We start from the raw sequence: 26,031 nt of genomic DNA, 5'->3' as shown, positions 1-26,031 counted from the left end.
TTGAGTTAAAATGAGATGATATAATTTGTAAAAAATGTAAGTGGATATTTTCAAAACTTAAGAGATAAAATATTATATTTAGATAATCAAAACTAAGTGTTTTCATCAAACCTGTCTATCCAAACTCACCCATAATGTATCATATAACAATATTAGTTTATATTTTTTTTATAAAATATTGTTGTTGTTGCATGATTATCTTTTGGTATACTGCTGTACCCGAGATGAGTTTTGGACCAATCCAGATCTGTTTCGGGCCTCGAAGCCCAAAAGTAAACGCCGGTAACCTCAGTGCCATCAGAGCGTCTTCAACTTCAAATCTCCCCTTCCATTAACACTACCTTCCAATCTAGTCATGGCCGAGAGCGAGGCCGAGGTCCCCAAAGCGAAACCACGCCCAATCGTGCGCCTCGGGATCTTCCTCATCTCCCACAGCTGCCTCTTTAGGTACTTTTTTTTTTTTTCCATTATCCCTCACTTATTCGATTTGTTCATTCACTTTCGGCTCGAATCTGGTGAACTGGAGTTAAATTAGCGTCTGCTGTTTCCGTTTCAGTGTGATTTGCTGCACAGCAGGGGTTTTGACTCTTCTGCTGCTTCCTGTTCTCGCCAAGAACACCTACATTTCCGAGAATGCCCTCATGCCAGGTCTTTTTCCACTTAGATTTATTTTTTTCCTCCTTTTTTCTATTATACGAACTAAATTAAGCTAAAAAATTACTCGTTTCTATTTCGCAGGTTCTGCAAATCCCATGTTCTCTAGTCAGGAAGTGTCGGAGGCAAATAGACTGGTGAAAAGTTTAACCAGTTTGGATTCGAAACCTGTGGGCAGTGGCATGTACGCGTTTACTTCTTTTTTTCTTTTCAAGTGTGAATTTCAGCTGATTTAGTTTTGGCTCTCTAATACAAACTATTTGATCACGTAACATTACTTTCTAACATCAAAGAGGTTTAGTTTTAGCTTGTGGAAAAGATTTTTAGTTTTTGTTAAACAGCTAAACAGAGCCGAGCTGAGTAGATTATTTTGGTAGGCTCTTAAGGTTGGCTATTTGGCTCGAATGGGATTGAGACTGGCTTGTTTAGCCCGGTATCAAGCGATACAAACTCTCATCGACTCAATCACAAGCTGAGAAAGCATGCCATCTGTGTTATCATGCAGCTTGCTATACTGTCACCTTGCATATTTTGTTTTCACTTTGTTTTATTTTATAATTACATGCTATCCGTACCATAGGGTAGATTAAGTCTTTAATAATAATACTTAACGAAACTGCTTTTGTCTTTTCTTATTCTCTCTCCTAGAAAATTTTCTCTCCGTGCACATGCATTTTTTTCTTGGTCTGGTTCTTGTTTCTTGGTCTAGTTCTTGATTCATTCTGCTTCACCAACGTGGGTTGATTGGTGATAGTTAGATGGGTCGTGTTATAGAACTAGTTATTGAGTCTAAATGCTTCACTATAGCATTATGTAGAGGTGGTGGTCTGAGAATTACTGAGAGAAGCTGGAAGACAGAAAACTCGGTGTTGCTGGGCTTCTCCTCTATTCATTGGCTTGGGAAGGTGTTAGAGGAGAGTTTGAGCAGAAAAAAGGAGGTATACTCGGCAACACGTGAGGGGTATTGTAGTTTTATTGCTCAACGTTGTGAAAATAGGAATGGAAGATATGTTGAAATATCCGAGTATAGTCAGGGGGGAAGAAGAAATATGCTATGTATTCCAGAAGGAGAGAATGGTTGGGGATGGAGGAAGATGAGGGAGGCTTTGGTAGAGCAAGGGAAAGAAAAAACCAAGGAAGGTGGTCTGCATGGAGGAGCCAAACCGAGTGATGGAAGAGGGAAATTGAAACACTATGAGCGATCGTATAAGGAGGTCCTTGCAACGTCGATACCGAGAGCTGCGAAGGAGAAGCTGGCTGGTGCGAAAGTTTTGGACAGAGGTAAGGGGCGTTGGCAACGTGTTGGTACGGTGAACCATGCCCATGGCAGGGCCTCTGTCGAGTGTCAGTCATGGGAAATGCAAAGGAAGTTGTTGGAAATGCAGGGGCAGCTACGCGCATTGCAGAAGGATATGGCTACTATAGTAGCATTTGTCGGTTCAATAAAGGAAAGTGAGGGAGCTGATAAGCTGAAGGAAGATGGGCTGAGTTTCACTCGGAAGAAGGCTCAACAGAAAGGAAAATACAAAAAAGGATGGAACGTTTGGTGCCGGGCTAAATCACAAGAACATTTTGGGGCTGGGCCGTCTCATGTTAAGGCCCATGGTTTCGGACCACAGTCTAAGGCCCATTCAGGCGGGTCGGTATCTAGGACCCAATTAAACGGGTCTGGATCCGGGTCAACAGAACTCGCGAAACCGAGTTCTAGCCCGATACGTTCCATCGAGCTTCACGGGCTTGGGTTTGTGCCGGAAAGCATACAGACGGTGCCGATAGAGGTTGAGGGGCTACAGACGGCGCCGGCGGAGGTAGTGGGGGTCGCCGGTGTGGTCTCGCCGGAGTCTTGTGCTCAAAATCCCCTGTTAGGCGTAGAAGCTAGGGTTCCTTCGGCGCTGGAGAATCAGACCTCGCGGACGAGGGAGGCTGGGGTGTCTGTGAGTCCAGTGGCAGGGTCGGGGAGATCAGTAGAGGACCTCGAGTTGGCTGAGGTTGAAGAAGACTCAGATGACTTCATGCATTATGTGGAAGATGAACTTTTCATCCCGTGTGGTTTGGAGGATTTTTCTATGGGAAGTGAATTTCAGAACCAGAATAATAAGATGGGGAATCCTACCCCATTAAATTATTATTTTCCAGAACAAGCATCAGATTGGGTTATACATAAAGCTAAAGAAATTCAACATGTTGTGGGAATTGAGTGTGTTGGGTATGAGGAGCAGTTTATAGCCTTGTTAACTGCTATGGAAGCTGGCCATCATCAAGAAAAGAGGGGGAGCACAAAGAAGAGTCGGGAATTAAAAAGATTAATGTGGTCGATGAACTCGGAAGTAAGTTCTAGTAGGAATAAGGCAAATGGGAAGGGGCTGAATGTTCTCCAATGAAGCATAAGATTTTATCTTGGAATGTCCGGGGTCTAAACAAGGTAGAGAAGCGTCTTCGGATTCGTCGTCTACTTCGTGAATGGAAAGCGGACATAGTATGTTTACAAGAGACAAAGCTGAAGTTGATTAGTAGGAGGATTATTCGGAGTTTGTGGAGTAATATTTATGTGGATTGGGTATATTTGGTCTCTTCAGGGGCTTCGGGAGGAGTAGTGATAATGTGGGATAGACGGGTAGTAGAGAAAGTGGAGGAGTACATAGGGAGATATATGGTAGCTTGTTCTTTTAAAAGTGTATCAGATGATTTTTTGTGGGCATTTGCAGGAGTGTATGGGCCTAACTTAGATGCTGATAGAAGTATATTATGGGATGAACTTGCAGGGGTACAAAGTTGGTGAGACCTCCCTTGGTGTATTGGGGGGGATTTCAATGTGGTGCGCTTCCAGAGTGAAAGTCTGGGAAGTAGAAGATTGAGACCAGCAAGCCTGGAGTTCTCAGAGTTTATCTTTGATTTAAACTTGGTAGATCTTCCATTAGCAGGGGGCCCAGCTACTTGGTCAAATAATCAGACGTGGTCCTGCTTGGATCGTTTTCTGATTTCTCCTGAGTTTGAAAGCCATTTTCCGGATGTATGGCAAAAGCGTTTGAGTCGTATAACTTCGGATCATTGGCCTATTCTATTGGATTGTGGAGGTGTTCGTAACAACATAAGGTATTTTAAGTTTGAAAATATGTGGTTGAAGTCAGAAGGTTTTGTGGAAAGGGTTAAAAGATGGTGGACTTCGTATCAATTTGAAGGTACATCCAGTTTCATTTTTGCAAACAAACTGAAAGCCTTAAAAAGGGATCTAAAGGAGTGGAATAAACAAGCTTTTGGAAATGTGGAGGAGAACAAAAATTCCAAGTTGATGGAAATTCAATATTTCGAAAGGCTACAAGAAGGGAGGTCACTAAATGAAGAGGAACAAGCACAAAAAGTTTTGTTGGTTGCTGATCTTGAGAGGTTAATCTTACAGGAAGAAATCTCATGGCGCCAAAAATCAAGAGCTCTTTGGTTGAAGGAAGGGGACCGGAGTACGAAGTTTTCCATAGAATTGCAAACTCACATAGAAGAAATAATAACATTGAAGTGCTGAGAATTGAAGGGGTTGAGAATAGAGAAGAAGAGGTTATCCAAGACCATGTGGTTGTTTTCTTTAAAAAGCTTCTCACGGAAGAGGTGGGTTGGAGGCCTACTTTAGATGGTTTGGCTTTTGACACTATTGAACCAGGGGATGTTACCAGATTGGAGAGGGCTTTTGAAGAGGAAGAGGTATTTGAAGTGGTAAGAAAGATGGCAAAAGATAAGGCTCCCGGACCGGATGGTTTCTCTATGGGTTTTTTCCAAGAGTGTTGGGAGGTGATCAAAGCGGATCTTTTGAAGGTATTTCAAGAGTTTTTCTTGTTAGGAAAGTTTGAGAAAAGTCTTAACACTACTTTTCTTGCACTAATCCCTAAAAAGGTAGGGGCCATTGAGATCACAGATTTTCGGCCTATAAGCTTAATGAATGGTGCTTATAAGATCATTGCAAAAGTGCTTGCAAATCGATTAAGTGGGATATTGGGGAAGATTATCTCCAAACCACATAATGCTTTTGTTAAGGGTAGACAGATCCTTGATGCGGCTCTTATCGCTAATGAATGCTTCGACAGTAGATTGAAGATGGGCAAAGCAGGGATTATGTGCAAATTAGATATGGAAAAGGCGTACGATCATGTTAATTGAGATTTCCTTCTTTATTTACTGGGTAGGTGTGGGTTTGGTGAGAGATGGAGGTCATGGATCAGATTGTGTATTTCTACGGTACGGTTCTCGGTGTTGATTAATGGTAGCCCAGAGGGTTTCTTCCCAAGCTCTCGTGGCTTGAGACAAGGGGATCCGTTATCTCCTTTACTTTTTGTTATTGTTATGGAGGCATTGAGTAGGATGATCTCAGCCTTAGTGACTAATGGTTCCATCAGTGGTTTCCAGATTGGATCACCGAGTAGGGGTATTACAACTGTTTCTCACCTATTGTTTGCAGATGATACGCTTATCATGTGTGAGGCCGATCACGCTCAGTTGAGGGCGGTGAAGGCATTGCTGCTGTGTTTTGAAGCAGTATCTGGCTTGAAAGTGAATTATGATAAATCCGAGTTGGTACCGATTGGAGAAGTTCAAGATATAAGGGATTTGACGGGCATTCTGGGGTGTAAAATTGCGTCTTTACCTATGACTTACTTGGGATTGCCGTTGGGTATAGCACCGAAGTCTCGTATGATATGGGATACAGTGATTGAAAAAGTAGAGAGGAGATTAGCAGGGTGGAAGAGAATGTATTTGTCGAAAGGGGGTCGGACTACTTTAATCAAAAGTACACTTTCCAACCTTCCCACCTACTTTTTATCCTTATTCCCTGTACCGGCAAGTGTGGCGGGTAGACTTGAGAAGTTACAGAGAGACTTTCTGTGGGGGGGTTTGGGAGATGAGTTTAGATTCCACTTAGTTAAGTGGGAGATGGTATGTCGGCCTATCTCCAATGGCGGTTTGGGTGTGGCTTTACTAGGTAAATGGTTGTGGAGATATACCAAGGAACCAGAGGCCTTATGGAAGACTGTGATTGTAAGCAAATATGGTGATCTAGGGGAGGGGTGGTGTACCAGAGAAGTTAGAGGAACAACGGGTATGGGGCTATGGAAATACATTAGAAGAGGATGGGAGGTTTTCTAGCGATACACTAGATTGCACTTGGGGACAGGTGTCAAGATCAGATTTTGGAAGGATGCATGGTGTAGTACCAGTGTTTTATTAGATATGTTTCCGTCTCTTTTCTTGATTGCAAGTAACAAAGATGCCACAGTGGCGGAGGTTATGGAAGTCTCAGTCTCAGGTAGAAACATTTACTGGAACATCAATTTCAACCGGGCGGCACAGGATTGGGAGATGGAAAGTTTTGCAGAATTTTATAGCCTCTTATATTCTGTTCGACCGAACATTCAGCAGGAAGATGAGTTGTGGTGGCATCCTGTAGGGAAAGGGGTATTCTCAGCTCGATCTTTCTATAAGGTTCTCACACAAGAACTAGAGATACAGTTTCCTTGGAGAAATCTTTGGCGTCATAAGGCTCCTCCCAAAGCCTCTTTCTTTGTGTGGACAGCGTCTTTGGGAAAGATCCTCACTACGGATAATTTAAGAAAGAGGAGGATAATTATTGCAGATTGGTGTTGTATGTGTAAAAGTGGGGGTGAGTCGGTAAATCATTTACTTTTACACTGTGAGATAGCTAAGGCTATTTGGGACGCGGTGTTTAAAAGGATGGATATGGCGTGGGTGATGCCGGAAACAGTTTTGGATGTATTGGCTTGTTGGAATTCTATCCGTGGGGTGAGACAGATTAAAGCAGTATGGAAGATGATCCCTATCTGTATTATGTGGTGTCTATGGCAGGAACGAAATGAGAGGACTTTTGAAGACAAAGAGAGATCTGTGGAGGAGCTAATATTGTTATTTTTTAGAATTCTTTGTACTTGGGCTATTGCTGACTTAAATGGCATGGACCTTCATGAATTCCTAGTTTCCAACATGCCTACATAAACAGGGGCATTTTCTTTGTATCGTGTTATTTTGGTGATTTAATAAAGTCTTATTTTACTTATAAAAAAAAAAATTTCATAATTCCAAATCCTCCGTGCACAACCTAATCCCTACAGTTTGACTTATTTGCTATTCTGTGTTTACCTCTTTTGAATAAATGCAGAGAAAGTCAAAGACTGATAGCTGAATATATGTCTGATCTGGGTGCTGAGATTAGCTATCACAAGTTCTACCCTCGTTCGAATCAATTTCATCCACTGCACTTTTTCTCTTATCCCGATTCTGGATCAACTCGGGAGAACGTCAGTTGTATATCACATGGTCTTAACACTGTTGGAATAATAAGAGCGCCGCGTGGTGATGGGAAAGAAGCCATTGTCTTGGTGACGCCTTACAATTCTTTAAAGGTTGGTCCGGGCGAGGCTTTGTCATTGGGCATTGCATACTCAGTGTTCTCCTTGCTAACCCAAGTTACTTGGCTGGCTAAGGATATTATATGGCTTGTTGCGGATTCGAGATATGGGGAATACGCCGCTGTCAATGCTTGGCTAAGAGATTATCACATGCCTGTATTTAGTGGATTAAGTGCTCTAAAGGCTGAAATTTGTCCTGTGAGCAATGTTCATAATGAACTGAAAGAGAACAGTGTCACAGAAAGAAAGATAAATGATGGTTTTAGACGTGCTGGGACTATGGCTACAGCCCTTGTAATTAAGGTTACTGATGGAAGTGAACATTTTGAGGATAGTCTTAGCATCTATGCAGAAGCATCCAATGGACAGATGCCAAACCTAGACCTCATCAATATCGTCAACTATTTAGCAGTTCATAGGCAAGGTTTGCGAGTAAAGGTGGAGAAAATGCGGTCTTTAATTAATTGCAAATGGCTCAAGATTCTGGGTGAAATACTCCAATCACTAGGACATGTGGCTAAAAGCTTAAACCCACAGTGGAAGTTTGGTATCCCAGCTAAAGATTATGTTGAGGGCGCTGCTACGCTTGCAAGTTCGCTGTATTACCAGGTAGTTTATTCTCATGTCGATTTAATCATTTAATCTACCGTGTCCCCTTTTTTGGCGGGACTGGTGGCATCTGATACTATTTATGGTTTCAGATTGATTGGAGAAGAAAAAATGAAGGGTTTATGTCTTCTTCTCTCTGATCCCTAATGTCAATTTTATTTTGTCAGGCTTTGGGTGTTCCTACAGGTCCTCATGGTGCTTTTCGTGATTATGAGATAGATGCGATTACTATGGAAATTTCTTCCAGAGTTGCTTTGAATAACAAGGCAAGGAAAAATGACTTCCTTCTCCGAGGTGGCAGGTCAGTCCTCATTTACATCTAATTCAGAGTAGCAGTTGTAACTTTTTCTTTCAAATTTATGGGAGATATAGTCAAAGGAATTTAGTAGTTGCCACTGGTAGGATTGCGTCCTGGACATCAAAACTCTAGTCTGTTGGCTGTTGGGAGAAGACTTGTTGCTTGAGTTGAATACTTTTCTAATCTCAAATAACCATCAGTGTTCTCTCTCCCTCTCTCTCTCTCTCATTTTTTTCCGGGGCTAGGGGGTAGTTATCTATTATTACCTTGCTTATTACTCATGCTGTTTAATCGATTTGGGCTGGAAAATTCCAGTCATACTCAATTAAAGGCATCTTCAATTGTTAGCAAAGTTTTGAATTCCGTTCTAGTGACCGTTCTGGTTGAGGTATTGGAATGAAATATTTCGATAATGGTACGTTTCAGTGTACCGTTTCGGAATAGTCGATATATAGATAAATTATATATATATATAGAAAAAACTATATTCTAAAATAAAATCGATACAAGTCTTAAAAACATACATACTTGAAAAACTCAATAGTACTTCTAAGTTCTCAATCCAACTGTTAAAAAAATCACACATCTTCATCAGTGCTTTAGTTAGTTTGCCTTTGCCAAGGACTGCATACATGATACTGAAAAGTATGGTCAGTTTACCATTTTCTGGTCAATTAAATCAGAGGTTTGTATTTCCAAAATAAACCATAGGGCTCCTGAATCAAATATACCAGGACTCTCATTCGATTCCTAGACCCATTACTATATTTATTATTTCTAGAAAACAAAAATCAATGGATTACACCAAAGGTTCTGAAAACCCAAGAGGCCTCACAAACAGCTTGGTGTTCTTTTTTCTTTTTGATAAGTAAGCTTAGTATTCTTACTCTTAGAGGGAGATTAGAGAAGTAATCTCAGGAATTATCAAGGGGCTCTATGTAGGTTCTTGATCAATTACAAAATCATAATAGTGTGAACATTGATCTCAGATTCTCAATACACAGAGCAAAAGGGGGATCTCCAATCCATAAAGTTGCTTGTTAATAATTTAACACTTGCGGTATGAAGTGGGGAGTGGAGTGTGGAGGTGGATCGTGGACGTCAACTTGCGGTGGAGGAACACAAGTTGCGGCTGAGCGGATCGCGCAACAATAGCTGCGATGATGTGGAGTAACAAGAGGCTCGAGCTGCGACGGTGTGGTGGTGGTGTTGGCGCCGATCGTCAAAGTGTGGAGACGGGGTCACAGCAAAATACTTTTAGAGATCTAGGGTTTTGAAAACTGTTCACAGGGAAGGGGAAAGTAGAAAGAAATGGGCTGAAGCTAAAAATGACTGGAATTACGAGAATGCCATCCGTTTCAACTTATTTACAAAAATGACAAACATCGAAATGTCCATTCCAACTGGAATACCGGAATCCGGCCAGAATGGGCCCAAACACACCGAAACGTCCAGAATTCTATTTGGGACGGAATACCCACCTACACTATGCCGGTTATTGTTTCGGCATGGAAAATTCCGGCTGGAACGGAACGAATTTTAAAACCTTGATTGTTAGCCCAAGAAACTTATCTTGTTGAGTGTTTAATTGTTCTTGTTTTGATCAAATCCTCTAGTTAAAAAAAAAACTGGCAAAGGCCCTAGAGTTTGGCTCTAGGGGTAAAGGCCTTGGTCTTGGTGGGTATGCTTTCCCTAGGTGTAAGGTCCGAATCATTGGGTGTGAACAATTTCTAAGGGCCCCATCCCATCGGTGAAAAGCCGACGAGTTACCTGATTGTGTAATGTGGGTGTGTTACACGGATCAGGGGTTTCGTCGGGTAGAAAGACATGTTGCTTGTACAGTCTATGTCGTTGTCATATAAAAAGAAAAAAATTGCCAATGTATTAAGTATCATTATTTGGTATAATCTTTTCATCATTCTTTGTTTAATCATTATTTTGTGTTATTCTTTATCTATGATCATGAGTTAAAAGTGAAAGACTCACTGTCGCGTCGTCAGACTGAAGGTTTTCATGTTGTCGGTGCAGGTTAATTGAAGGAGTTATACGAACAGTAAACAACCTCCTCGAGAAGTTTCACCAGTCATTTTTTCTGTACCTTTTAACATCACCTAGTAAATTTGTATCAGTTGGAGTCTACATGATTGCTTTTGCACTCCTTGTGGCATCACTGCCGGTGGTTGCAGCTTCTCTATATGCTGATGCTCATAAAGTGGATCCTAGTTTTGGAATCGACAAGTCCACTCCTCAAGCCAGTGCTACTGATGAACTTAGCATCACTCCGAGATCATGCAAATGGCTTAATGCAGCAAAAAAAGTGTTTTTAGTTCACTTGTGGGGTGCTGTTGTCTCATTCCTTCCATATTTCATCTGTCAAATACCCAGTTGCACTCCAACAACCAGCTTTGTAGTCTGGGTTTTGCTCTCAAGCTTCAGCCTGCCAATCTTGAGCTTGATTTTGGGTTCTTCATTTTCCTATGGCAGGCCCTCTCAACCGCAAAAAAGAGATTGGACTCTCCTGAAATCGGTGACTATCTCAGCTGCTTTCATTGGTCTGTGCCTCATGTCAGTCATCAACTTTGCTACTGCCGAAATTGGGGCTTTACTAATGGTCCCAATGTGTTTGATGGCTCAACCTTTGAAGCTTGATATTAGATCTAGAAAGCTGAGAAAATTTTTGAGGGTGGCTTGTAATCTGGCTTTGGGTTTTCTTGGGTTTCCACCAGCCGGTTTTTTTGTGCTGAAAGGTGCATTTGAAGGTTTTGGAGGCATTACCGTTGGTGACTTCTGGAGTTGGTTGGAGTCCATTTGGTCATGGAGCAGTGCGACTTACCTCTATATAGGTATGGTTCACCTGCCATGCTGGGTATTGTGCATTCATGTTTTATTTCATCCTTGTTGACACACCTTTCTCAATTTTACCGTGTATCACTGCTCTATTTGACATACAAATCAGAAGATTAAAAGGAGTTTAATCTCAATGTTTATTGTCTTCTTGTGTAAACTGCTCACTTTTGACAGCAGGCTGGTTTGAGAGAACTAGGTCATAGAGAAGGAGGTGCTTCAGGTATATAATCTTCCATCTTTGTGAGCAGTTTAGTATCATGAACACAGAGGGCCACTCCTGAGGCACGGGTTGGTTGGCATGCACCATTTTAATTGAGGTTCTACATTATACCTAAGAATGATTGATCAGAGGGTTGTCAATAATAGAATGCCCATTTAGTGAGTGAGCTTGCTTTGATTATATGCGCTGAGCCTCAGCCAATGGTGAGACCTGCAATCCGAACATGAGAGCACTAATTTCCCAACTGAGAGGTGGGTGTCCTAAGGTTTAGTTTCATTGGTTACGGTGTGTTAAATCATTCTTTAAATCCATTTAGCAGGGTTTTTGCTTAGCACCAATGTTATTGGGGTGGGATTCACGCCAGTTAGGTTAAAAAGTAAATATAGATTCTTCACTACTGCACCAGTGCAATATTGAGTACTTACCAATAGGGAATATTGATTGGATCTCTCTCTCCCTCTCTCACTCGGGTACACACTGTTTTTCTATTTGGAGATGAGATGGGCTTTTCGGTTGACGTGACAGAAAGAGATGACATTCGCGTCCAAAGTGGATAAATAGAGGTTGACAAGGACCGGACGCTTTGTTTGCTTAGGGTCATGCTCCAATCCTTTAGACCATTGATGATTGAAGGCAGAAAAATAAAAGCCCATATTCCGCACTCACTGAGAGCAAGGAATAGCAGAAAGTCGATTCTCATGAAATTTTAGAATTGATTGTTGCGGTATGAGCTTTACTTCTTTGCAATTGATTGGTGGAGATGTACAAATAAATATACCACGAAATTATAATATTTGCATGCCTTTTTCATTTGGAAAATACTCTAGCTACAAAGTGATTATACAAAAATAATCATACTAACTGACGTAGTTTGATGTGATTCATTGTAAAGTTACTTTTATTATAAAGTAAATCTAACGGATCAGATGAAGCAACATCAATTTGTAGGATTGTTTTTGTGTAATTTATTTATGGATGTAGCTGTCTTCTTTCCATTTAACACTATCCTAAGGGTATGAAAACGTGAACATGATACTTTTTGTTATTTGGAGGAAGACACAGTTTGTAGGCTGCATTTAATGAACAATGCATATCTACAAGTTAAATAGTATCGGTTTAGATATTGTGTCTATATCTCTTTCAAAATTATAGAAAGTATTTAGATAAAGAAAATTATAGGAAATCGGATTGATGCCTCTCTTAGACTTGTGGTGGTTGTGCATTGAAAGACATCACTCAACTAGTCAGCATCATTGGATTCATTTTGATGATTAGTGCACACAACCTATTAAAGGGGCATGGGCTCTCCCAGTGAATGTGATGCGGATTGCACGTAATATACACAAGAACTAGAAGACATACAAGAGTTGTAAAAGAAAGAAAGCCGAAGAGAGTAATAGTTGGTAAGGACACAGAATCATCCATTCAAGGGTGGATAATTTTATTTTATTTTATTTTTTGTGGCGGCATAATTCTGATTTTGGACATGGTCTATTTTAACAACGTGCCATTTTAATTTCCAGTCCTATTTACGGTGAGAGATAATTATTTATATAAAAAAGTAGTTGGAACTTGATTAGAAATAAAAAATAAAAAATAAAAAAAAATGGTTGGAACTTGGAGTAGCTGTGTATATGCGGTTGGATTATGTATATAAGAAATTATCACTCCCACCCGCATTTGAAGCGCGTGAGTCAAAATTAAATTGAAGTGGAAAGAAAAATATTGGGAAAATAGAATCGATTGGAATAAATACAATATCAGACATTTAAAACATTGATTTCTTCCTTAAAATAAATTTATTTTAAGGAATTAGGATGATTAATATGACCTCAAATAAATAATAAAATTTCAGCAACACATAAACTAGTGTTTGGATACAGAAATATTTTTAATCCATCTCATTTTATCATTAAATTTTTTTATAAAATATAATAAATAATTTTGTTTTTTTAAAATTTAAATAATAATAATATTAAAAAGAATATTTTACTCAATCCATTTAAAATTATCTTATTTTATTTTATCTCATCTCACTATTTAAATTAGTGCTAAAATACTTTTTTTATCTTCGTTCACTCGTCCAATCACCCTCTCCAAATATTTGGGGAAAAAGTATTAAAGAAAACACGGTACGTAATTGCTTGGCTTCTTAGTATTTAAGGCTTTAAGCTGCATTACTTCATTCGAATAAGAACGTGCATTACACTTCTCCAATTAGCGTTTTACGCAAACCGGCTCATGTCAACTCCTCCCCTCTTCTCGCTCCTCACGCCCCTCCTTCTCTCGACCCTTGTCCCTCTCCCTCTCGATTCCTCTCTCTCTCTCTCTGACATCCAAAACAGATAAGAAACACCACTGATGTTCTGAATTTTCGAACCAAGCACGACGGAGTACTAGAAAGAACAAGAACAACAGAGAAGAGGGAGATATAGAGATGGACAACATGCTATGCGACGAGCTCCTTGAAGAAATCTTTCAGAGACTTCCACCGTCACCCTCTTATTCACTGTCAGTCTCTTTGGTCTCCAAGCGCTGGCTTTATCTCTACCGCAACTGCACGACCTCCCTCTCTCTCCGCCTTACCCCTCACAATTCCACAATCCCCTCCCTTTCCTCCCTCCTCTCCCACTACCCTTCTCTTCTCTCCCTCTCTCTCCTCCTCTCCTCTGAACCCGCAGCCACAGCCGCCACTTTCTCTGACCTCCTCCTCCTCGCAGTCTCTACTTTTTGTTCCAAGCTTCATAATTTAAGGTTCTTGGCAGGCCCGGTCTCTCTTTCTTCCTTGAATTCTCTCTCTTCAACCTGTATCCACCTCACCTCGCTCTGTATCAATCTCTCTAGGCCTATCCTTTTCACTTGGGTTATGAAATTTCCTGCTTTAAAGGAGTTATCAGTCTTCGTATGCTCTGGGGAAGGCCTATTACGAGAAATTGAGTTTGCTTGGGAATATGGGTCGTGGGAAAATGAGGATTTTGATGCGGAATTGGGCTTGGAGAATCTTTGTTTGTCTGGAATTCGAGCAGATGATTGGGGCTTGAGTTGGCTATGGAGAAGCTGCAAAAGGCTGAAGAAATTGCAGCTACGGAATTGTGGAGGTGTTGGAGACGGAGGCTCTTTTTCGTCCTTTGTTAGGTGCTTACAGGGTCTTGAAGAGGTGGAGCTCAGGACCTGTAGGAGTATTGTCGATGGGGTGCTGTTAAAATTGGCTGAGAATTGCAATTCTCTGAGTTCTCTTTTGGTTTATGATGGTGGTAGCAGAGAGGGTCTGCTGAGGTTCATTAGCCAGTGCAGGTGCAATTTGCAAAAACTTGATCTTCGATTACCACTCGACCTTAATAACGAGCACCTCTCGGCTGTTGCATTAAATTTCCGGGGTCTTTTGAGTATTAGGCTTCAAAGTTGTTGCCTTGTCACTGGTGAAGGCCTTAAGGCTCTTGGGATTGCCATGAGTTCTGGGCTTGAAGAATTGGCATTGATAAATTGTGATGTTGTGGAACGAGAACCGGGGTTGCTTGCCACATTGGGGCAGAATCTGAGGCAATTGAGGAAATTGGATTTGTCTTTTAATGAAATGTTATTTGATAAGGAGTTTATTTCAATGCTAGCTTCGTGTAATGATATTCTTGATTTGAGGTTGAGAGGGTGCAAAGGGCTTACAAATGCAGCCATGGTCTCTATGTTTAAGAGTTGCAAGTGCTTAAAGAATGTTGATATTATGCACTGTTGTGGAATTGAGGCTGAGGCAGTGGAGCTATTTGTTCTGAATTCTCCACAATTGAGACGGATGCAGGTTGAGGAAAGCAAGCTTTCTGATGTTGCGAGGACATGGGCATCCACTAAGTTTATTGAGGTTATTGTTTAATCGGAGAACATGCTGCAGAAGAGCAGCTGTCTGCTGTTCAAGTTGATAGAAGTTTCAAGCGAAACGGGTACATATCACTCCACTTGTTCTAGTATGTTTGTAAATTTATATTGCTTATTTCATGGAACACAAGGAGAGACTTCTGGCTCTGTGAATAATTATGAATATGATTGTGTAATATTAAATAATATCTATCACACTAGTGAACTTTGAGCTTTTGAAGCATGTTGCGTTGATTCTTCTTTGGCACTAGTTAAGCATTGTGAGAGCTGCATGTTCCTTGATTCATATTCATGCTACTCAGACATCTTACCTTCGACTGATTATGAGAGCTTCTTTTTCCTTTTTTATTTTTTAAAAAGTTCTTTCATAAAATACAAGCCCAAGCATTTGTTGGTCTATGCTTGAGGCACAAAGCAACATATTCTATTCTGTGGATGATTGAGTGCTATTCTTTTGCAAGTAATAATATGATCTGCTCGCTGAAGGTTTAGGCAGATACATTGCCTGTTGGTGTCATTAAGAAAAAATTCTAGGTGTTATAGTCATTTAGGGGTCATAGATAATTAGACTCAAGAATGGTACTTATCGTTGTTTACTTGTAAATTACAACGCTAGTTTTTTAGTTGTAGATAACTGGTGAAGAGTGGAGAAACATGCATGCCATGGGTTTGTTCAATTTCCATGGTCAATGCGTTAGCTTGTAGATGGTTAGTTATAAATTAAAAGTATTTTCGTTCTGAAGTTTTAGATGTCATAAGATAGAAGCATACTTGAGCTTCACAAAAAAACTAGTAGAACGTATTATGCCTAGTTTTACATGAGAATAGTTGTATCTCCGAGGTAGACTTTCTAGATGGTTTTGCTCAACGGTGCCAACATCAGGAATTGATCTGCAAGTACAGTAAGATGTATCCTTGAATACAAACAATATTATAATACAATAATGATTGTGGAAGTTCATTAGGTTGTATATAGATATTCCACACACACAAAATTTTGCTCGGCACTGATCCATCTAGGTTGAAGATCAGGTAGTAATGTTAAACTTAATGGACAAATGAAAAATGGAAATTCTTGAAGATTTGCTAGCTATGGAATTTAAAAGTAGACAATTTGAGATAATCCAACTCTTATATACACACTTTTAGGATAACTTTTTGCTTCACATTCTGCAAGCACAGAAAGGAATAGTTCTTCATTTTTAACTATTTTAGCTGTGATTTTTTTTCCAGTGTGGGTTGAGGATTGCTCTCCCCGATTTAAAGCATCCCTTGGTTAATAGTTGGTCTTTCCATTCACCCTCTTATACTCGCTTTTGAATGTTAACGTGCCTGTAATGAGCCATTGGCATTTCCTCCTTGCCTTGGATTTTTTTTTTTTTATTGGCACCGGGTGTCCGAGAACAAAGTTCCAACTAATCTCGGGGTGCAGAGGCCCTTGGTAAGAATTTTCTTGCAAGTGCACCTCGGGTAATTCAAGGGGAAGTTCTCTCAGTCCGATGGCCCCTAGAAATTATTTACATTCAAGAGGATTCAAACTTTAATTCTGGAGGGAGCATACCACTAACACGAGGGTCTTTACCACTTGAGCCAATCCCTAGGGTTTCTCCTTGCCTTGGATTTTATCTAGGCCTCTTGCTAGGTTGCTTGTTATTTTGCTTATGGGTACTCCATCTTCTTAGTTTATAACCTCGGCCTCGTTTGTTTTCTAAGATGAGATGAGTTGAGATTAAAGTTAAAAAGTTGAATAAAATATTATTAGAATATATTTTTTAATATTATTTTTGTTTTGTGATTTGAAAAAGTTGAATTGTTTATTTTATTTTGTATGGAAATTTGAGAAAGTTGTAATAATAAGATGAAAAGTTTTCAAAATTTTGGATTTTAGTCTTGAAAACAAACCATAGTTAGTAGTTAACCTTCCCATTTTTACCGCCTAATATTAGCATGCCTGAAAGAACCGTGGGCAAGTCCTCCTCGCCTTCTGGTCTTTGCGTCATTTGGTTGGACAGATCAAAACTTTTTGGGAGATCTGAAATCACTTTGATGAAGCATTGGAAGAGTGTTTGGATATGAATGAAGTCATTTTCATTTTGAAGATCAGTCCCCTCCCTTTCTGAAACTCTATTTACTAGAAATACGAGATAAATAGCAGGGAACTAGGAACTTAGATCATGAGTCATCGCGTGAATTGAAAACAAAAGTACTCAACCATTTCCAAAACCTTTAAAAAATAGTTGGTCTTTCATGACAAAAAGGTTAGTCCTTCAAATGCTTTGAGGATCTAGCTGGATGCAGTCCAATGGCTATGAAACACAAAACAGGAAAGTTTTAATATTCATACGAGATATATGTGTACGTGCGGCGTGCCCCTATGAATAATATATATATATATATATATATATATATCTATCAATGCTTTGGATTGATACAGTATATTAGCTTTCCTTAGTACATAACGATGCATCCAGCTTGAACGTATCGACCGTAATTAGTGCAGTTATGTAAAAAATCTAACTCGTCCACTTTTTTTTTTATTCAATCTTTGATGTTTTCACTTCTCAATCCAGAAAGCGTCCTCCCCTTCGTTTCAATCAGAGCATTGCTATTCATAAGCCCATACACCACACATCAAAATTTTTTTATTTTTTTTAAATTTTTTTAAAGTTTTTTTTGGTTTTATTATTCTTAAAATAGTTAAATTATTCTACTCATAATCTATATATTACATATTTAGTAAGAGAATAAAATTAAAAAAATCATAAAAAAATGGTGTGTGATGTATGAGGCTTAGGAATAGAATTTTTCTTTCAATTATTGTAACATTTATGTACTAGGCTTGGATGGACCTGTAACACCTGTTAGACGAAGAACTGGGCTTGGGTTAGTTACGGGAGAGTGGCAAGCACTGAACAAGATTTGAACTTTGCCCAACTCGGATGCATGAAATATCTCTCCCCTATGCTTTGTTCCTTTTTCTGTTATTGGGGGACCAGGGTTTGGGCTGATTAACCAAGGTCTTGAGCTGCGTCCAATTAAATTCTTGTTTGTTTTCATAAAACTTCTCAATTCATCTAATTTCATCATTACAATTTTTTTAAATTCCTACACAAAATAAAATAAATAATTCAATTTTTTTAAATCTTAAAATAAAAATAATATTAAAAAAAATATATTCTAACAATATTTTATTCACTTTTTAACTTCCATCTCAACTTATTTTATCTCATCTACGAAATTTAGTTACACAAATTATCTTATCTCATATAGGGGTGGGCTTTGACTCCGACGGAGTCGGAATGCCCACCTTTGACCTCCGACTTTGACCCAAGTCGAAGGTCAAAAGCTACTCCGACTTTGATCGGAATGAAGTGGGCTTCCCAGTAGCAACCCCAGTTGCCCTACTCATATTGGGTCTGGGCCGTGGGCCTCATATCCAAGGCCCATCTGAAATTCAGATTGCCCCACCTTTTTTAAAATATTAAAAAAAAAATTAAAAAATTAAAAATTTAAAATACGATAAAAAATAAGTTAAAAAGCTAAAATTTAAATACAATGAACTACAAATCGTAAACGCTAAATTAAATTTAAAATTACAAATTGCTATAAATTTAAATTTATAGTATCAAAATAAATTCAAATATGAAATAACCACAATCCCCCGCATAAGTTTTGAGCCTTTTGACAGTTCATGCATTTGAGTTGATGACTCGATAATGATTTCTAATTTTCCTTCAAATGATTTTATTGATCAGAAGCTATATTTTCTTTAATTATTTAATTATAGACTTTTAAATCATCAGTTAAGTGATATATGACATAAACGTAAAATATGACACATTATCAACTCATCGACACCTCTAACTTTAACGAGTTTTGCATGATGGTAATCATGGTATTGAGTTTCTCGCCAATAAAGGGGTCATCCCATGGTGCGTTTGTCTCAGTCATCCATAATTAGTTTGGGATTCATAGCTGGATCTACAAAATCATATAAATTATAAATTAAATAACAAAAACATTAAAACTATGTAAAAAATTATTTAAAATCATAAAGTTACGTAATTCAAGCCTATAACTCTCGACATCAACGACATCTACTCTGAACTTAACCAGTTATGTGTGCAATCGAGGGTCTCGATGGTGGTCGGAGACAATGAACTCTGATAAACATCTAAGACAGGACTTCTGGTACTAAACGCTGACTCAGAAGCAACCGTAGTGATAATAATAGCTAGTACATCTCTAGTTATTTGGGAAATGACTGAAAACTTGTTGAAATTCAACTTCCACCAAATTGACATATAGAATGTATCATTAGGTGCATCAACATCTTCCACAAAGTAATGCTTGACTTTAGACTTACACTGCATAATATTCCTCAATGCACTATTTTGATGATACATTCATAGCTGCAATAAATTTGAACTTTGTTCATGTGTGTCATCCCAGGAAGATGTTGAGTCGGTCGGGCGTGAGGAGCTACCTCATTCGATGGAAGACTGACCATTGTTGTTGTTATAACTATATAAATCATCAATAGCGATCTAATAAACTGATCAGCATCCTCATCACCAAGAACATCTCTAATCCAATCTTTTACAATCGCCAACTTATATCAGGGGTTTGTTTGGCACACCGATCCCCATTCTCCCCCCAACTGATTCCAGCAAAGCATACCTCATGCCCTCATCCTCAACCTCTATCCACTCGAACGTTGTTTGATATTTCTGCGCTACATCCAACATCATGCATGTAGAGTTCTATTGAGTCAGAACGTTCAGTTGCAACATACTGGAAGATGAGATCTCAAGTTGTTCGACTATTGCCTTGGCGGAGCTGTTGGGGGGAAGCCCTCACATATTTCATAAGGTTCCAGACTTTAATAACGGAATCATCAACTTCCTTGAATCTCTCAGAAACTATGAGGTTGATGATATGAGAACAATATCGAAGATGAATAAACTGGTTCTCACGAATAATATCCTCATTTACCGTCATATTCCACCTGAACCAATCAATGGCAGTGTCATTCGCACTGGCATTGTCAACCGTAATACAAAGCACTTTTCGAATCCCTCAATCCTTTATACAGTCATCCATATCCTTGCCAATGGATGGACTCTTGTGATTAATAATTTCTTTGAAGTAGATAATCCGCTTCTACAACATCCACTCATTGTCAATAAAGTGGGCTGTGATACACATGTAATCCACATTCTGTATGGAGGTCCATGTATTAGTCGTAAATGACACTCTATGGCCAGTGGTGACAAACGTTTCTTTCATCGCTGCCTTCTCCTTGGCATGTCTCTTCAAACAATCGTGCATTACTGTATACCGTGAAAATATGAGAAATTGTGGCTTGAAAGTGTGTATAAATTTACGAAAAGTCTGCCTTGTCAACTGTGGTAAAAGGCATCTCATTGGTGATAATCATCTATGCAATAACATTCTTCAACATCTTCTCATTGTATTGAAAATTGATATATTTTTAATTTGTGTGCCATCAGTGGCCGTAAAAGTCTCATAATTTAGATTCGTCTGATTAGTTGCTACCAGCCTTTTGTATATCTTATACCACTAGCAGTCCATAAGATGTGTTATTAATACCGACGTGCCTTGCTTATTCGAATGATAACCGCATAGTTGCCTACAATAGTGGCATCGAGTCTGTGGGTTCTCATGATCACCGAGAACTTTGGTGAAATGTTCTCATGTCCACGACCTTTTTTTACTAGGTCGTGCTGGTGGGTCTGCCTCAACATTCATAAACTCCTCCTCCTGATTAAGCATATCAACGTGTTATAGATCTATTGGAACTTGACTACTTGCACAAGAGGTAGTTGTTCTAGATGGGGGTCTACGACCTGAAGTACCGTTGGCGTCACTACAGTTGTGCATCATCTTCTTGTGGAGAATCGCAGCGAGATGGTATAGCATCTATAATTTGAGCAAATAATCTGAAATAATTAACAAACAACTTTCATTTAACATATTATGACAATTATCTACAAATTGGAAACACATTGAAAAAGAAAAACATGTGTCTAGTCATGTTTGCCATTTTAAAAATAAATAAAATACAAAAAAAATGAACGTTCGCTTAAATTACATTCGAGCGAAAGCTTGAGCGAACAATTTGTGTGATGTTCGCTCGAGCCACACTCGAGCGAATGCTTGATCGAACAATCTGTGTGACTTTCGCTCGAGCTACATTCGAGCGAACGTCCCTTGGAACCAAAACACCTAATTTTTCCAAAACCTAAATCTCTCAATTCTTAAATTTAATAGCCTAAAATCCGAAATGATTGAAATGCAAACTACAAATCATTGAAATGAACAACAAATCATACAAATTTCACAAATGGATGAGGAATAACAAATCACGTTTCACATTTTTACAATTTGAGGAGGAACAACAAATTTATTGGAGGAGGAACAACAAATTATTCTTACAATTTGTGATGAACTCTAGAAGGTGGCTCGCAAGGGCCTTAGGTGACGGCAGACGGTAGGGGAGGTGAACTCGTGTGGAGACAAATGGACTGTTGTGCGAAAGTAAGGGGGAAGAAGGGAGTCTTGCGTTTTGGACCCCCTTCTTCACGAAAAGACGTCGTTCCACTTCAAACGAAACGACGTCGTTTTGATCATGTGTTGCTAAAAAAAAAATTGGAGTCCAGAGTCGAAGTTCGGAGCTCACATGGGCTTCGACTCCAACTCTAAACTCTAACTACTAGAGTCCGACTCCAAATTTTGCCAACTACAACGGAGTCGGAATTCGGTTGGAGTCAGAATCTCAGAAATTTTGCCCAAGCCTAGTCCTAATCTCATCTAATCATTATCATTTTTTAAAATTTTCATACAAAATATAATAAACAATTCAATATTTTTAAATTTTAAAATAAAAATAATATTAAAAATTTATATTTTAATAATATTTTATTCAACTTTCAACTTTTATCTTTTTTCATTTTTATAACTAAACGAGTTCAATGATAGATGTGACTCTTGTACACAGGTCATAAGTATGCGTTTGGACCTGGTTAGTGAGTGGTACAACACACTATAAGAATACGAGGGTAAGTTGAATCGAGCTTATAAATACAATTTTCCCAACACATAAGTGTTATTAATATAAAAATATTTCATAAAAATATTTTTATAATAAAAATAATTTTATAATTTAATATATCATATCAAGACAAATCAATTTATAAATTTATTTTTATAAGATAAATATCAAAAGTAATTGTATTTGTTAAATTATGTACCTAGAAAGATATGGGAAAAATCGAACGATGAGTTTATATAAGAGATATATTTGTCATTCTTGCGGGAGCTTCTGGAACAAACTGACAGATCAACCTCGAGTCAAATCAAGTTGACTGTCGTTGGACCTTGATTATGATCTCAATATTATTTTTAGAGTAATTATTATTTGAATAAGATGGAGATTATCCATGTTTTCCACCCTAATTATGTGATTATAAAGAGTTCTTATGGTCCCCCCCATTAATCAAATGAGACTTGACGTCGGGCCTCCGATAAACCCAGAATCTTATGTTGTCTTCATCCTGGGGGACCCACCCACTTCCACAAAATATTTCCGACGGTCAGGATTCAATTACCGGTGGCAAATTTTGACACATACAAAGGGCAAAAATAAAAAGAATAATAAAGAAAGAAATAAGGAAGACGAGAGTCACAGCCCGCTTTTCGCGGCCGTACAATTTTGTTTTTGGGCGCGAAACTGTCAAAAAAAACTCACAAAAACTAATGGCCAAGGGTTTTAGCTTCCCGCCAAAAGTCCCGGGCAGCAGGGGCAGGCATCACCCAAAGTGGTGGGCTATAGATGGGGCTGGGAATTTGGGGCAGGAGTCCACAAAACCGCGTTGATATATATATATATAGATATATATATATATATTTTTTTTTTGGGGTCAAGAAAAAGGGGAACGAAAGTCGATGATTGGTTGTGTGAATCAAATGTATTATATTTACGAGTGTTGGGTTTTTTTTAAAAACATTTTAATAAGAATCTTTCGGTGGTTCTTAGGATTCCCTTTGGAGGCCCATCTCATGTGTACTTTGTCTAAGACCCCTTTTTTTTTTTTTTTTCATTCAAATTTCAGTACATTGGATTCTCTTTTGGAGTTTTGGCTAAAAATGTAATGTAATGTAATGGAATACTAATATGAAATTATGAATCCCCCTATCTTTTCTCCCTCACAATTTAATAACCTCAAAACCCTCATTCAATCATCTCTCTCCTCCCATTTCTCTCTCCTGTATAATGTCTTTGTGTTTATTTTGATGCCCCCCAGATCCAACATGGTGTTGGGTATTTTGGTCGAATCCCACATGGTATTTCCTCTACCTTGTATGTGGCCAATTAGAACATGAAAAAATATATTTGTAATAATGAATTGTGCAACTGCTGCGTAATCGCTTTGAAAAAAATAAATAAAATATAAAACCCACATGAATAAAATTAATTTTTTAAGAATGAATCATACTATTTTTCAAAGGGATTATACGGCATTTACATACTTCACAGTTATATATAGAATTAATCTTAAATGAATTGAGTTATTCATGTGGGATGCACATGCAAGCAATTGTCATGAAGAGATAATACCTGTACCAGGACCATGACCAGCTGACTTACTCCTTGGTTGGGAACAAAGTGACTGCCTATCAACATGCCACATGCCAATTAATAACTCACAGAGGTTCTTTGAACATTGTTATGACTTTAATTTCTTTAAACAAGTAATGAAAAGTATGAGAATCATATTCATGGTGCATCTTAAAACTCAACAAGCTTTGGATCACCTGCTGCTCAGAGTAATCACATGGTTTTGGAACAATAATACTCTGTTTTGTGTTAAACAATTCCATGTTAGGGGCGTGTGTGCCATGTAATTAGGAGTTATAATCACATGCTTAGGCAAAAAAATAATGCTTTTGTTTCCACTCGAAGAAGTTTTGTATAGGGGACCCTGAAATGAATATCTCTGTATTCCTTGAAGTATCTTTGAAACATTATTATTTAGCCATGCAAGTTATTTAAAGGGTGCTAAAGTACAAGAACAAGGCGTGAGTCAATACGTCTCCAAACTTGGACCAATATTAAATGAGAAATATACGAGAACTCAACTGTCACCAACCAGTCACCCTGACGTGTTGCTTATTCAAGGCATCAAATCCGGACCAATGTCCTAAAGGCAACTTCAGTTGATTCAATTGACCAATGCAATTTATGAATAGCCATGATGGACGGTATGGAACAATACACCACAAAATGTGTCATTTCCCTTAGGATATGATCCATCAATCCGTATCTCAAGGCAAGGAAAGGATATTGATTCGGTGCTTTGTCCATTACAGGGTGATTTATGGAGGAGCTAAACAACTTACTTTCATTACATTACTCTCCAAACAGAACTGAAATCAGTGAATTACTGTTTTTATCGTCACTAAAAGACCAATTAAAAATAGAATTATTGCAGATTTAGAGGCCGGAATTCACGGGATAAGACACCAAGCTCAAAGAGGTAGATATTAACTGGAATTTGAGACGCGGTTTGTGGGTGATTTTGCTAACTGTAGAACCAGACTAATTGATTGTTAGAGAGAATGGATTGTTCAGTTACATAATAGTCACAAATACAAAGTTCCATTTTTCAGTACAGTCTCACCCAATAAAGTTTACATAATCGAGCCCCCCAAATGAATTTTCTTTGCAAAATCTGCCGCTCCCCCCGAGGAAGCAAGGGTACAGTTAAAAAAAAAATGTTACAATTAAAGAAGTATTCATGTAAGAAAACAAAATAGCAAACAGCAGCCCCCCTCAGGTGGCGTCCAATTGCACCATTATAGTGACTGTTTCTCATATAATCCAAAGGGACCTCAATCTGACAAAGTAGGATCTTAGTTTTGTTTACTACAGCTTTACTGTATGCATGCTTACTAACCTACTTAAAGGGTCCTAATCCCCATAACCATTGTTTAATGGTAAAGAGATCCTTATTGATTGAGAAAAACTTCCCAGTCACTTTTTAGCATATCCCTTGATCGTGCAGAACATATCTTGTTTTACTCCATTATAAACAACTGGCCTTTAGGAAATGATAAAGATGCGTAAAATCTTATCCACAAACACGTCAGTTTGCCATTCCAAACACCGTATTTGGGCAAACCGTCTTTGTCATCATGTCATGTTCCTGCCTGAAGAATTCAATCTGAAAGTTGTACCATTACCAAACAATCCCTCTACCACACCTAGGATGCTAATCTACAACCTTATATTTGTTTGTCCTTTTATAATCAGAGAAGCATTACGAGGAGGTTTGGCTTTGCATAGAGTTCCAGGTGAGGTGGGGCATGTGAGTGGGACATAGAAGAAGATTAAAGAGTGTGGCAGAGCATATAGGAAAAAAAAAAGGGGGGGTACTTGAGCTCTAAGCTGATGACATATATGAGGTATTTGTCATAGTCAATCGATTGCGAAGCATCCGTGCAGCGTCTCAGCCTTGAAAAAGATTTACTTTTACTTATGTTGGCCAACTTTTGGCAACCTAACTAGGTATGGGCTCGTTTTATGCATTTCTATGCACTCAACACACGTGTGTATTTATGTGTGGAGGGACAAGGGAGTAGAAAGACCAAACATGTAAGATGTAGGCGTTGTGGTGACTGACTAGAAAACCTATGGTCATTTTGTATTAGCCATGTTTACCATAGCAACCTCCTCTGCTAAAAAGAATAGTGACAAAGAAAGCATTAAACAGTCGAAGTAGTCCATTCCAACAGAAACACCATATATAAACTAGCAACTAAAAAACCAGCTAAAGCAAGGAGCTTGAAAATGATATAGAAACTTCTCATTGACAAAAACATGAACCAAACTAGAATAACCATTTGCTAAATATCTTCTTTGTACATCAGATTCCCTCCACCACCCACAACAGAGAGGAGAAAGCAATATTAAAACAGAGAAAAGACAGAGAAAAACACAACAAAACCCTTACTTTACTCTTACCTTAACTCTAATTTCCAACTACTCTCAACGCTACCTTTTTTTCCTCCTTTTTTTTTTTTTCCTCGAATTGACTAATCTTAAC

At 38.6% G+C, this 26,031-nt stretch overlaps 2 protein-coding genes across 6 annotated transcripts; both read left to right on the top strand.

The window, feature by feature from the left end:
* The first annotated feature begins 223 nt into the window (after positions 1-223).
* On the top strand, positions 224-11,926 carry LOC109006968 (glycosylphosphatidylinositol anchor attachment 1 protein). Of its 5 annotated transcripts, XM_035693694.1 has the most exons (8): positions 224-447; positions 557-648; positions 739-838; positions 6,812-7,670; positions 7,838-7,971; positions 9,997-10,811; positions 10,993-11,035; positions 11,531-11,926. In XM_035693694.1, exons 1-7 carry the CDS (start codon positions 356-358, stop codon positions 11,016-11,018), a joined length of 2,118 nt encoding a protein of 705 aa, XP_035549587.1. In that variant the 5' UTR covers positions 224-355; the 3' UTR covers positions 11,019-11,035; positions 11,531-11,926. The 5 variants fall into 5 exon arrangements, with proteins under 5 accessions (XP_035549587.1, XP_018841972.2, XP_018841976.2 ...); XM_018986427.2 differs by lacking the exon at positions 10,993-11,035 and having other exon boundaries at positions 11,531-11,925; XM_018986431.2 differs by lacking the exon at positions 11,531-11,926 and having other exon boundaries at positions 10,993-11,522.
* Positions 11,927-13,237: 1,311 nt separating this feature from the next.
* Positions 13,238-15,142, top strand: LOC109006969 (F-box protein At5g51380-like). The gene has a single exon (XM_018986433.2). It carries the CDS (start codon positions 13,473-13,475, stop codon positions 14,898-14,900), a length of 1,428 nt encoding a protein of 475 aa, XP_018841978.1. The 5' UTR covers positions 13,238-13,472; the 3' UTR covers positions 14,901-15,142.
* The last annotated feature ends 10,889 nt before the right edge of the window (positions 15,143-26,031 follow it).

Source organism: Juglans regia, chromosome 1 (genome assembly GCF_001411555.2).
Source record: "Juglans regia cultivar Chandler chromosome 1, Walnut 2.0, whole genome shotgun sequence".
Lineage (NCBI taxonomy): Eukaryota > Viridiplantae > Streptophyta > Magnoliopsida > Fagales > Juglandaceae > Juglans > Juglans regia.
This window is presented reverse-complemented; position numbering and strand designations above follow the sequence as displayed.